The sequence below is a fragment of the Grampus griseus genome (genome assembly GCF_964374135.1).
Source record: "Grampus griseus genome assembly, chromosome: 2".
NCBI lineage: Eukaryota > Metazoa > Chordata > Mammalia > Artiodactyla > Delphinidae > Grampus > Grampus griseus.
Window position 1 is genome coordinate 172559805 of NC_139018.1, and position 13461 is coordinate 172573265.

The 13461-nt window shown below is 39.5% G+C and overlaps 1 protein-coding gene across 3 annotated transcripts in view; it reads left to right on the forward strand.

Annotated features, from left to right (window-relative positions):
• Nucleotides 1–13461, forward strand: part of SLC39A12 (solute carrier family 39 member 12) — a gene marked incomplete at both ends in the record, with an annotated part of 67063 nt that overhangs the window by 18004 nt on the left and 35598 nt on the right. For all 3 annotated transcript variants that reach the window (XM_082649610.1, XM_082649611.1, XM_082649612.1), the window contains 3 exons: nucleotides 2782–2954; nucleotides 7022–7193; nucleotides 11034–11206. In XM_082649610.1, coding sequence (XP_082505736.1) covers nucleotides 2782–2954; nucleotides 7022–7193; nucleotides 11034–11206 — 518 coding nt within the window. The remainder of the gene's footprint in view (nucleotides 1–2781; nucleotides 2955–7021; nucleotides 7194–11033; nucleotides 11207–13461) is intronic.

Consider the following 13461-nt stretch of genomic DNA (forward strand, 5'->3'; position numbering starts at 1 on the left):
ATTACATTGCTTAATAACCCCGATATAATGGTAAATATTTTGAGAATGGTCTGTACCCTTATCATATTTTAGACTTTGAAAGAAAAGTTTGTTTCCTCATTGAGTTGAGAGAGCAATGATAAAGAAATATATTTATAGTCTTTTATATTAACCCACATATTTACATTTCTAGTACTCTTTATTTCTTCCTGTGGACTTGACTTACCATTCAGATCATTTCTTTTCAGCTTAAATAACTTCATCTAGTGTTTCTTGTAAGACAGTTCTGGTACCAATTAATTCTCCATTCACTGTTTATCTGAGAATAATTTTATTTCACCTTCATTTTTTAAATTCATTTATTATTTATATTATTTTTTAACATCTTTATTGGAGTATAATTGCTTTACAGTGGTGTGTTAGTTTCTGCTGTATAACAAAGTGAATCAGCTATATGTATACATAAATCCCCATATCCCCTCCCTCTTGTGTCTCCCTCCCACCCTCCCTATCCCACCCCTCTAGGTGGTCACAAAGCACTGAGCTGATCTCCCTGTGCTATGCAGCAGCTTCCCACTAGCTATCTATTTTACATTTGGTAGTGTATATATGTCCATGCAACTCTCTCACTTTGTCCTAGCTTACCCTTCCCCCTCCCCGTGTCCTCAAGTCTGTTCTCTACATCTGCATCTTTATTCCTGTCCTGCCCCTAGGTTCTTCAGAACCTTTTTTTTTTTTTAAGATTCCATATATATGTGTTAGCATATAGTATTTGTTTTTCTCTTTCTGACTTACTTCACTCCGTATGACAGACTCTAGGTCCATCCACCTCACTACAAATAATTTAATTTCTTTTTATGGCTGAGTAATGTTCCATTGTATACATGTGCCACATCTTCTTTATCCATTCATCTGTCGATGGACACCTAGGTTGCTTCCTCACCTTCATTTTTGAAGGGTTGTTTTGCTGGATATTAAATCCTTAATTGATAGTTCTTTCTTTCAGCATTTTGAACATCTCATTCCACTACTTTCTGGCCTCTGTTTTTCAGATGGGAAGTCAGCTATTGATTGTATCAATGCTCCCTGGTATGTGATGAGTCATTTTTCCATCACTGCTTTCAAGATACATCTTTGTCTTTGACTTTCAACTGTTTGACTATGTCTGGGTTTGGATCTTTTATATTTATCCTACTTGCTGTCTGATGAGCTTCTTTTTGTTTTGTTTTGTTTGTTTGTTTTTTGACCATGCCCCATATTATTTCCCCAACCTGGGACCTTGGCAGTGAGAGCGTGGAGTCCTAGCCACTGGACCACCAGGGAATTCCCTCTGATGAATTTTTTGAACATTGTAGATTAAGGCTTTACATCAAATTCAGAAAGTTTTTAGCCATTATTTTCTCCAGTATTTTTCTACTTCTTTCTCTTTCTTCTCTCCAAGTGACTGCCACTACATATGGGTCAGTATATTTGCTGTTTCCCACAGGTCTCTGAGACTTGTTCTTTCTTTCTCTCTTTGTTCTTCAGATTAGATTATTTCTATTAATTTATCCCCATATTCAGCAGTTCTTTCTTCTACCATCTCTTCGACCATCTGTTGCGCTCCTCTAGTGAATTTTTTACTTCATTTATTCTGTTCTTCTATTCCAGAATTTCCATTTAGACTTTTATATAGTTTTGATCTCCTGATTGAAAATTGCTATTTGTTAATTTATTATTGTCATACTTTCCTTTAATTTCTCAAATATTATTCTCTTTAGTTCCTTGAACATACTTATAATGACTGCTTTGAACTCTTCATCTGGTAAATCCAACATCTGGGAATACTCAGATACATATTTATTGACTGCTTTTTTCCCTGACTCTGAGTCACACTTTTCCATTTCTTTGCAGGTCTCTCTTTCTCTCTTTCTCTCTCTTTTTTTTTTTTGTTGTTGTTGAAACTGGCCATTTAAAATAAAATATTGTAGTAATTCTAATTTGCAGTTCTCCTACTACTGATGGTAACATTTAGGAAAACACCAGAGGTATTTTTTTCAGAAGTAGAAAGATGAATAAATCCCAAGAAATTCACCATAATATTCAATTGTTCTCTGTATCAGTCATTTTTAAGGCTACAACTGTACCAAGGGAAACTAAACTGCAGTCTGTAAACTGACACCCATACCACAGTAGCATTAGAAAACAAAGTCTCTTTTGTCCCAGTAATCTCAGCTGCTTTTCAATTCCTGTTTCTTTCCTGCATTAAACACTGAAGAGGAAAAAGTTTAGATTGACTTTACATTAAAGTTATAGTTAATCTACTAAGGATGTATAGTGCCTAAAGGGAATAAATTTTCTAAGGATTAAATCAGTTTCATCTTTTGTTTACATTTTTATAGGGAACACCTAGAAAAAGAATTAGGTGACTTACTAGAAGGCACTCCATTTTTGGAATTGCTCATTTCATCACGGTTCAGCCCTAAGATCTCAAGATCTTGTGAGAGAATCATTACCGTGTGAAGTATAAATACTCTTTATTCTTTTTTTTTTTTTTGGCCATGCTGTGCAGCATGTGGGATCTTAGTTCCCTGACCAGGGATTGAACCTGTACCCTCTGTATTGGAAGCACAGAGTCTTAACCACTGGACCACCAGGGAAGTCCCTAAATGCTCTCTATTCTTGTTCAGAGTAAAACCTTGGCTTTTCATTAGAACTTAGAAATTTACTTAGTAAATATCTATGCTGCGGCCGTGTGAAATTGTGATTATTCTGAAACTGGCCTGTCTTTATGTGACACCAGATTTTGTATGAAATTTCTAGAACTAGACCAACTCCTCAACACTCTCTGGACTAAAAATACCTGTAACAGAAAAGATAGAATCCATCAACTTCAAAGGAAACAAAACAACCTAACAGTCCATGATTGGGCCTACCCTAATCTATCTGTACCCGAGGACCCAGAATCAGATGACAGTCCAGTTTCCTGGGATCAGGTATTGTCATTATTCCTCTTGTACCATCATTTGCTGTTGTCAAAGGAAGTAGCTGTGAACATTCTCTAAGAGTTGTTGAAAAGTTAAAGGATAATGTAGATTTCCTTAAATGTAAAAATATTCTATTTCCACAGTGTGGGCAGGGTTTTTTCTTTTTACAAGTGGGTCTCTATAGACATAAACTTGAGGTCAAGATATTTAGGAGAATGATATATATTACTCTTTCCTCCACTGGGTCCATACGGAATGCATGAATAATTAATTCAGCAAACCTGTGAGCATTTGCTATATGCTAGTCACCGTCATGGGCAACAGGGATAGATAATTGAACACAAATAGGCACGGCTCCTATGGCGCTGACAGGGTAGTGGGAGGATATAGACATTATACAAAAACTTACAATGATGAATGAACACTTTAAAGTTAGATTCGATTATGAAGAGATTACTTTGGATTGTGAGCAACAGAGAAATATTTGTATAGTAGGTAGCACTGAGAAGGTTTTTGAGAAAAGGTGATATGTGAGCCTATAAACATGTTCATATTCTTATTTCCTAAAGTTGTGTTCCAAAGGACATTCACTAGTCTACCTAGATAATTCTTGAAAAGCGGTGCTATGGTCAAATCTGACTGGGAAATACTGAAGGTGCATATTGCACTGAAGCATATTAATGTGTCTGGGGAGGTCCTTTAGTAAATAAAATTCTTTAATCTTATTGGATCGAGCATTTTTCAGACTCTGTTACACATAGAAACCTTCCCTGCCCTTATTATTTGACATCTTGAAAAATTGATATTCCATGATCATGGCTTACATTTAATGAGGAAATTAATACTATGTATTGGACACTGCACAATTTCACCTGCATTCTTCATGTAATTATTACAACAGCTGTATGAAGTTAGGTTATATGATTGCATCCTACAGATTAGGAAATTGAGGCATGGGGCTAATACGTAGTTGCTTAAGTTCACAGAAACTGAGGTATATACATAGGTTGTCTGACGGCATATTCTATGCTCTGAACAACTATGCTGTTTGAGAAATGTTGATTTAAAGAAATAAAACTATTTTTGTTATTTATATCTTGGATGAGTTAATATTCCTATTAAGCACAATCTGTATTTTAAAAGGGCAAAATTCCTTAAATATTTCTAACGATAGTGAAGGTCGTTCCTGTAAGTTATGAATGATCGGGCATTATCACATATTTTTGCTACGATATATTTTAAAAAGTGAATTTCTATTAATTAGACCAGATATCAGACGCATCAATTAAAGCTGATTCTTTCAAACTCACACTTAGTGTATTCAACTGAAGGTAACAGGAGTTGATGCCTATATCAATCCTTATTTGTGAAGTCTCTTTAAATGTTTCTTCAGGGCCAGCTCTTAGAAGGGAACCCATTTGTCTGATGGAGACCCTCTTTGCATAAAGAATGAAGGTTATTTCTCAAAATGTAGGGGTGACCTACTTAAGGCATGCATCTTCTAAGAACAGTAATAATCATTTTCTGTGCTGACTCTGCAAGATAAACAAAACAACCTCTTTCTCAATTCTTCTCTGTTCCAACATGTCACTTTCTTTGTGACTTTTGAGGGGACCCTAAGGTAAGAGGCTAGATCTGGAGATCCTGCCTATATTGTTTAGGCCGGTGGTCCTCAAAGTGTTGTCCCTGCACCAGCTGTAACAGCAGCACCTGGGACCTTGTTGGAAATGGAAATTCTCAGGTCCCACCCCAGAAGCTACTGAATTATACCCTGCAATTGTGGAGTTCATCACCCTGTCTTTTAACAAGCCCTTCAAGGGATTCTCAAAACTAAAGTTCCAGAAGCAACACTTGAGAATGTGTTTGTAAAGTTTCCACAGGAATCTGATGATGTCCACACAAGTGTACAAGTATGTGGAAGTTTTATGTGAAGGAATAAAGCTATTTCAAAGGTTATTGACGGGATAATCTAAATTTCCATTCTGTTTTCTTCTTCATTAAAAACATTTTGTCTACCAAAATTTTATAGGATATAATGAATCCCCTTTAAGGACATTTGTGTTAGTGATTTCAGAAGAAATGTAATGCAACAATAACCTAAATAGTACAGGAACAGCAAGTAAATATCAAGGGCATAGACGCTTATAATAGAATAGCCTTACTCTATGAGAAGGTATTCTAAAACTAGAAACTATTCAGTTCCTTGACAGTGAACTGCGGGAAGATGCATGGCATTCTTTTCATGTTTATCTTTCCACTCTCTTACTTCCCAGGCAGGCATTTTTCAATGAGAATGTTTATTACGAAGGATTCATTATCAGAAACTTGTTGTTAGTTTCCCTTTATTGTTGCCAGTATTTTTAATGATGAAGTAATTCTATTCCATGATTAATAAATGATACAAAAGAGACTGTTGTCTTTGGTGTAAGTTATTTTGATAAAGGGAAAAAAATCACAGGTTTAGCTTTCTGCTGCTGCTTCTTGCAGTAGAAAACTTTTGGAGTTCTTGCCCAATCCCTTTCTGAGAAATGGCTTTCTCACCCACAGTGCTGGGTCCAGAAGCCGTGTTTGAAGAGCATGGTCCCACCTCCTGTCTCGGGGGCAAAATTGATGGAATCAAACGGGTATTTGACCAAGAAAACCCATCTATAGCTTTGCTGAGCCAATCAGATCTGTCAGGATTTGCAGACTCAATCCAATCTTGGGTTCTTGGATGGAAAGGTCACCTTAGGGTCAGGGCTTATATGGCCATGTGTTTATTAAAGAGAGAAGACCAGATTTTGAAAGGAAGTAGGTGTCTGCAGAGGGAAACAGAAAGAAGAAAATACTAAGCCCCAAAGAGACAGAGGAAAGTCATTGGTTCTAATTTTCCAGCTTCCGGTTCAGTTCCTCTTGAAATGTGGCTGTCCTTCCCATCTCAGACATCCTCTGTAAGCTTCATGCATCCTCCCCTTGGTGTCTGCTGGTTTGAGTAGGTCCTGTTCCATGCAACCAAACATCTCCCAATCAAGATAAAGCTTTTTAACCCTTGGAATCATCCCGAAGGATTTTTGTGTGGGAGAATCCAGCAAATGTGTCGTCATGATTTTCTGATTAGCCATGTGCCTTTGTTTAAAATCCCTACTTTCTACAGCATGGCAGATCAGACGATCCTTGTATACATCCCTGACTTTTTTAAAGATACCTTACTGTAACTAAAGATCACACTGATCTCGCATTGGGGTCTTATTTCAGTAGAAGACACTCATTTGTGCTAGCGAAACTATACACCCTTCTCATCCACATATGAAAACTTTTCAGTGTAAGTTTTGATGCACAAAATGTCAGCCCTTAACACTTCTGAAATGGACAGATGCTTTGAGGCAAGTTTTAGAGACCCGTTTCATTTGTTGTCTGTTTCTACTTCTTATCTCATAGATATCCCTATACGATATGAAAAAAATCACAAAGATCTAGATAAAAATTAGTGAAATCAGTAGGCAATAACAGTGATTTCAACTGTTTTTGTGGTGGGAGGCTGTCAAGGGACAGAGGTAGCCATATCGTTCAGTGTTTACACACCAGCGAGTTGATACAGCATATTCACTTTTTAAAATATTGCCTTAACTTTTATTGCTTTTGAAAATGCATGTTGCCTACAAAGGCTTGCTGAATCAGAGAATATTAAAGACGATGACCTCATTACCTCAGAGCTCCTTTTATCCTGTGAAGTTTTAGCTTTGTTAATAATACAAAGCCATCCCCCCTCAAGGTTTCCTTAGGCTGCTGGTTAGAACACTGTCCAACACATTGTAAAACACGGTGCATCTCTTCAGGAAAGAAAAAAGTGTGCAAAACTCCTACTATATAATACTCAGAATGAAAGTGAGATACAGCTGCTTCAATCAGAGATGAAAGATAATCCTGGGGGATTATTTATGGACAGAAGGCTTCAGGGAGACACACATAGTAATGGCTTCATGTGGAAGGGTAGACTTGAACCCTTCCACTTCGTTCTGACTCCTCAAGAATGGCAGTCGATGGGGAATTTGGTTCAGTGCTGAGGATGGTAACAGTGTATTTTCTTCCTCCTACAGACTTGCTTCTCTGCTGGACAATTCGTGGAGATATTTCTACAGAACAAGCTTTCAGCCATTTCTAAGGAGGACTTTAAGCAAATGAGTCCAGGGATCATCCAGCAGTTGCTGAGCTGCTCTTGCCAGCGGCCCCAGGACCAACAAGCGAAGCTGGGACCCCCCACGCCGGAGAGTAAGTTCTGGTTCTTCCCTCGGAGAGCTAACGCACACAGTGTATGCGATAATGATGGTGAGTGAAGGATACGTACCATAGACCAGGCACCGCTCTGAGCGTTTTACATTGGTCAGCTCATTGAGTCCTCACACAGTGCTACAGCTAGAAATTATTATTATCATCCTCACTTTAGAGATGAGGAAACTGAAGCACATAGAAGTTAAGTGACTTGCCCACGGACACACAGCTGGTAAGTGATAGAGCTGGGATTCAAACCCAGACAAGCTGTTTTTAACCCCCTATGCTATACTGCCTCTCAACGAATATTTTATATTTTGTGTATAACTTATATAAATCAAGTTTGTCCCCTGTATTTGACTCAAGCACGGACCAAGTTCAAAGTCCATAGTTGAGAGGTGGCCTGGAATATGAGAAAGGGCGTCGGTGTTGGGGTCAGAAATGCAGAGCTGAGTCATGCCTTCCTTCCCCAGCCAACTCTGCGATCTTCAGCAATCTCTTTATATCCCAAGCCCGTCTCTTTCTCTGCACAGTGGGAAGCAGTGATAGTACAGGGCTTCCTATCCATTTCCACACTGTGGCACACAGTAAAAATGAAGGCACATTGGGGTCAACCAGAGAGGCTGTCCTGGGATGGAGGTGAGCAGTGCAAGGAGGTGCCGGCCTCCCGGTTGTGGCTGGCAGCCCCAGGAAGTGAAGGGATCAGTATTCACACTCACCTGTGACCCATAACATCACTGCAGTAGGTGAACACTACTCTGAGACTTGGCAGTATACCAGTGAAGTTCCAGTGGGCTAATGTGTACAAAAATGCATTCTGTAAATTTAAAGCACCTGACATTTAAAAGTCAAGAGAAAAAAAACGGTGGCCTAAAAACATCTATGATGGATAGTAAAAATATGACATTTAACTATATTAAAAATATTACTGGGCTTCCCTGGTGGCGCAGTGGTTGAGAGTCCGCCTGCCGATGCAGGGGACGCGGGTTCGTGCCCCGGTCCGGGAAGATCCCACATGCCACAGAGCGGCTGGGCCCGTGAGCCATGGCCGCTGAGCCTGCGCGTCCGGAGCCTGTGCTCCGCAACGGGACAGGCCACGACAGTGAGAGGCCCGCGTACCGCAAAAAAAAAAAAAAAAAAAAAAAAAATTACCATTGATCTGAGGGCCTTACATATTTTTCAGAACTGCTTTTCTTTCTCTTTGAGGTAGTCTGCAATGCCCATCATAGCAGAATTGTTCAGTTACTTATTTCTAACTCACAATGGATCCTACATCGAGTGATTCATTTGAAGATTGTGAACAAAAACATGCCAGGTCCATATATCTAAAACTCCACGTTCACTGAGAGGAAAAAAAGCTTCATTAAAAGTGAGCAGCTAAATAATTCAACACCTTGTGGTCAACGATGGCTCAAAAATGGATCTGTATAACCAGACACCTCCCTGGCACGGGGTCTGGTTATACAGGCCAATTGGAAACAGGGTTTTGGACTGAAGATCCATGAAAAAAGCTTAATTCCCTTTTTAATTAACTTCTAGACCCTTCTAGGAAATAGTCTTCCTGAGAAAAATCCAAACAAGTCATACTCACTAAAGAACCTAGAAAAACAGCACCATCCTCAATTTAAAATGTTGCATCATATAACTAAAGAGAAAGGTTTGTGTTGTTGGCCTTTTGAAATTACAGGAATGTAAGACGTTAAAGAGAGGACGACACAGGGAGACGTTATTAAGAACACAGTGTTCAGCATGCTGAAACGCAACCCCTAAGCACCACCTTCAATTGAATTTCCAGGAAAGAATGCTATGGCCGTGTAGAAATCGTTTCAGACCTGTTCAAAGAAGCTGCTCAGGATTGGTTAAGAATTTAGTTGGTAGGTCCAGTTCTGTTGTAAGGATGGGAAAGATTTATACCAAATCTGACTCCAGTCAAGCAAGATTTACAAGCTCCCAAGGAATGAAACATCCTTTCTCTTCCAAAACTGCACTGTAGCTGCCCTCAGGACAATGGGGAGAGTAGAAGAATTAGAGAACCTGAAACTTTGCCTTTTGCCTGGGAAACGTCAGCCCCTAATTTGTCCTTGTTGAGTTCCTGACATTTTCTTATCTTTTGTAGCCACCATAAAAATGTGGCAACTTTGAACTTTATTAGGCACCCAGGTGCTCACGTTAAACTTCAAATGTCTTTAATTTATCTGTTAGTCAAGAAGAATCACTTTCCCACTGAGAGTCTGTTTGTGGAAGAATGGGATGTGAAACTTGGTTAAATATCTCTAGGGATTTTTTAACAACATAGTATTAAATTAGAGGAAAATAAAACCTCTAGGCAGGTGTATGATCATTCCAGACTATTGCTGTTATTTTTGCTTAATGTCGTAAAAAATACATGCACTTTACCATCTCAATAAGTGTACGGTTCGGTAGTATTTTCACATTGCTCTGCAACAGATCTCTAGAAATGCCTCGTCTTGCAAAACTGAAACTCTGTATCTGTTGAACAACAGCCGTTTTATAGATTTCCCTAGCAGCGAAGGAGTAGCGGTGAGAGTGGGAAAACTCACAGCGAAGGAGTAGCGGTGAGAGTGGGAAAAATCAAAGTGTGAAAGTTTTTTGCCTCCCCTGAGTACACCACCAACTTTATTTTAATGTTCGATCTCTGTATAATTTAGAGCTTGTAATTCGATAAGGGTCCTCTTCACATCCCAGGCCTATTGTCATCTTACCAGCTAGTGTCATTAACATGACGTACTGTGGAGAATGACTGTCCCAGAAAAGTACAAGAATGATGAGGGTGCAACATCTTCAATTATAACACCTTTTAAGATGGTAATTTATTAAAATCCACAATGGGCTTTAAGTGCAATAGTATGATAGCTGAAATTGTTTGATTTTTTTATCTATCTGTGGTCACGAGAGGAAATGATAGTTTAATTTTGTAATTACCTACCTTCCTTGTTTACAAACCATTTGGCCTGACATTAGTAACTTCTAATTTGAAACAGAGTATTCGCTCTGGATACCTGCAACCAGAGGAAAATGGTGTGCGAATACTCTTTATTCCCAAATCATATGTACTTGACTCTGAAAGCCATTTCTTTCTCTTAATCTTTCTCTTTCTTCCTTTACCCTTTTATTTCTTCTCCCCTCCTACATATTTGTTTCTGTTTGAATAATTGTAAAATAATTGCACTTTCTGAACATTTAAAAAATCTAGAAGCATAGAAATACAGAATAAATTTTAGGGGTTATAAAAACTTATTGCAATAATCCAAAAGGTAGGCTGTCCAAATTTATATTATCATCCATTACACATTGACTGATCTGTTTTTACCAATACAATCGCTCGTTTTAGTCAGAGAATAATAAACACTTCTGACATTACAAATAATTTTGAGAAGTTTTGTGAGAAAGTACTCATGTTGTCCACAAATATTGATCTACAGTGGCCCAAACTATATGCTCCTTCTGTAACCTTGCTTCCTTGCCTTCGAAATGTTTAAATGAAATGAAATGACAAATATTACCAGTGTCTGTCAATAGAGGTTGTAGTTTAAAGTGAGAGAAATTATTTTCTTTGGGGGTAGGAGGTAAGCTAGCTCCTTGCTTGCTAGGGTGATTTTTTCATAAGGGGTAGTCAGGATAACTTCAAAGCAATGGAATAATTTGGAGAAATTCTTTTCCTTACAAATTAAAGCCTTGAAACCTTTTACCCAATAGAGCACTCACAAAACAATTTTGTATCCCTGTCGGTTATAGTATAGGCTGGATTCTTCTAGCATGTTCACTGGCAGAGGCCCTCGTAGGGGCTCTGACTGTTTTGCAATCTCCTTTTTGGCTCAGAATATGGCTACAGCACCATGGCAGTGACGTTGCTCACGCTGGGCTCCATGCTCGGGACGACCCTGACCCTTTTCCACTGCTGCGAGGAGAGCTATCGGCTCATTTTACAGCTGTTTGTGGGTCTGGCTGTTGGGACACTTTCTGGGGATGCTCTGCTCCATCTGATTCCTCAGGTAAGTGGCTATTTTCCATTTCAGATGGAATGTTTCTAATTTCTCTTTACTTTGTGCCACTGGAGGTGTTTATGCAGAATTTCACAGTGACGTGGATGCGTAGATACAGTGGCCAGTGTTTTCTGTGATGATCAGTGTTATTTCCCCAAAACCCTTGTAGGAGAAAAGAGATGATTAATCATTAGATCCACCAGGTTATTCTTACGTTTGAAATTTAAAAATACGTGATCAGATATGGATTCCTATTAACAGAAATTCAGGAAGTGTACGTATCTATAAATAAAAACGAATGGGCTATAAGATGTACTGGTTTTTCTCCGTTGGCCCCCAACCCCTCATCAGATCCATGCTCTGCTCTTCTCTGCCCCTGAAGATTGCACCCCCTCAGCTCCCTGCAGGCTGGATTGTTGTTTGAGTTCCCCCAGCGGGTGAACAACAGAAAAGCCAGGGCAGGAGGAGAGAGTGGCAGGGGTATCTCTTCCCCACTCCCTCCCTCCAGCACTAGCTCTAGAAGCGGCTGATGACCGGCAGTAATACACCTCCTGCAGGAGGCCTCCTCCCTAACTTCATCTCCCATGGAGCTTCAGTAATTGAGCCTCAGTTCTTTCCGACCTTTGCCCTTTGCCCTTTCAGCCCTAAGAGTGATAATGGTTCCCTGGGGTTGCCGGTTTCCGGGTGTCTCATTATCCCTCGTTCATACCCTTGACACCTGCCCACACCTCTGTCATAGCTCCACCATTAACCTCTCTTCGTTTGAACCATCAAAATGAATTTCTCTTTCTTGCCCAACTATTAGCATCTAGACTTCCTTTAAGAAACTTGCAATCTCCAGGGAGCTGGCTCTTTGCTGAAGTTTTCAGAGGCTCTTTATTTGTCAGAGATGAAAGGATTAGAACCAGAGATGCAGACGAGTTCAGGGAGAAGGGTCTGCAGGTGAGGTTACGTATTCCTCCTGAAATCTCTCATGATGGGTAATGCTGAGCCAATGATTTCCCCCACGTCTCACAAAGTCTGAGATGTTAAAGTTTTCCACAAGCCTCTAGCAATTTCCTGCAGGGTCCCTCTTGTTGCTTAGAGGCTCAAAAATTATTACGTGTTCTGAAAATTGCGAAGTGAGCATTGGAGAAATGAAACAAACCATTATTAGTTTTAATTTCCCTTATAATCTAATTTTCAGGAAATATTTCAGGGCTTACTGGCTTGAGGCGGTGGCCGAAGCCTGTTGCTAGGTCACTGCAGTGGGTGCAGAGCTGTTCATTGCCCAGGATCCTGGGAAATAGCAACAGGGTCTGCCTGGGTCTCCCCGAGTGGGAGAGTACACAGCCCAAGGCAGCAGGGGTGGACGTTGGGGGGAGTGGGACTGTCCACCGGCCCTACAGAGACATATTTACAGAGGGGAACTTAGCTGGGTTTCACTTAGAAGGCAGTTGCTTTACTTGAGGAAAGAGAGGAGGACATAAGTTATTGGGAAGAGGAAGATAGATGCCGTACAGGTGTGGTGGAAGGCTAGAAAAATCAGTGGTTCCTGAATGTGATGCGCGGCAAGTGTTTAAAGGTCTGCACAGAAATGAGAAAAATCCCACTGTCACGATTTCCTCTTTTAACTAGCTGCATTGATTCAACTTGAAGATGTACATTTTATTCTGAGATTGTGAGGTTTCCCTCTGTTTTCTTTTCTGACATGACAACGTCCTCTGTTTTGTGACATCATGGTAATTCCAAATATTAGGTGCCTGTCCTTTTAAGTCTTTACCAAAAGAAAAAGTGGACTAACCTGTATACATCTTTAGTTATGTCCATACACTCAATGTGTTTATGGAGATCCGTACATGTACTCACACACGTGTACATATGTATCTCTATGCATATGTACATAAATACCTATACACTACTTACATGAACATATACACATATAATTTTTTTCTTTTCTAAATTTAATGGTTAGTAATATCCTAGATATGGAAACCACAATATTTCCCAAACTGTCTTCTCCTGGGGAGGGAATATGATACATTCTGATTTACTAGCTCACAAGAAATCATGAGGTCAACAAATGGATGAGACAAGCAGTGGGATGAGTCAACTAGAGGAAAATTCCTAATGCTTTTCTAGTATCCTTTTGTGTCCCAGAGAGCTGACAGTATTGCTGGGCATACAGGTGCGCTCAATGGAAAAAAGTCCTTCAGGTGGATTTCTTACTTATTTGAACATTTATTAAAAGTTTTCTTTAATTGCTATGGGGCATGGGGAGAAGA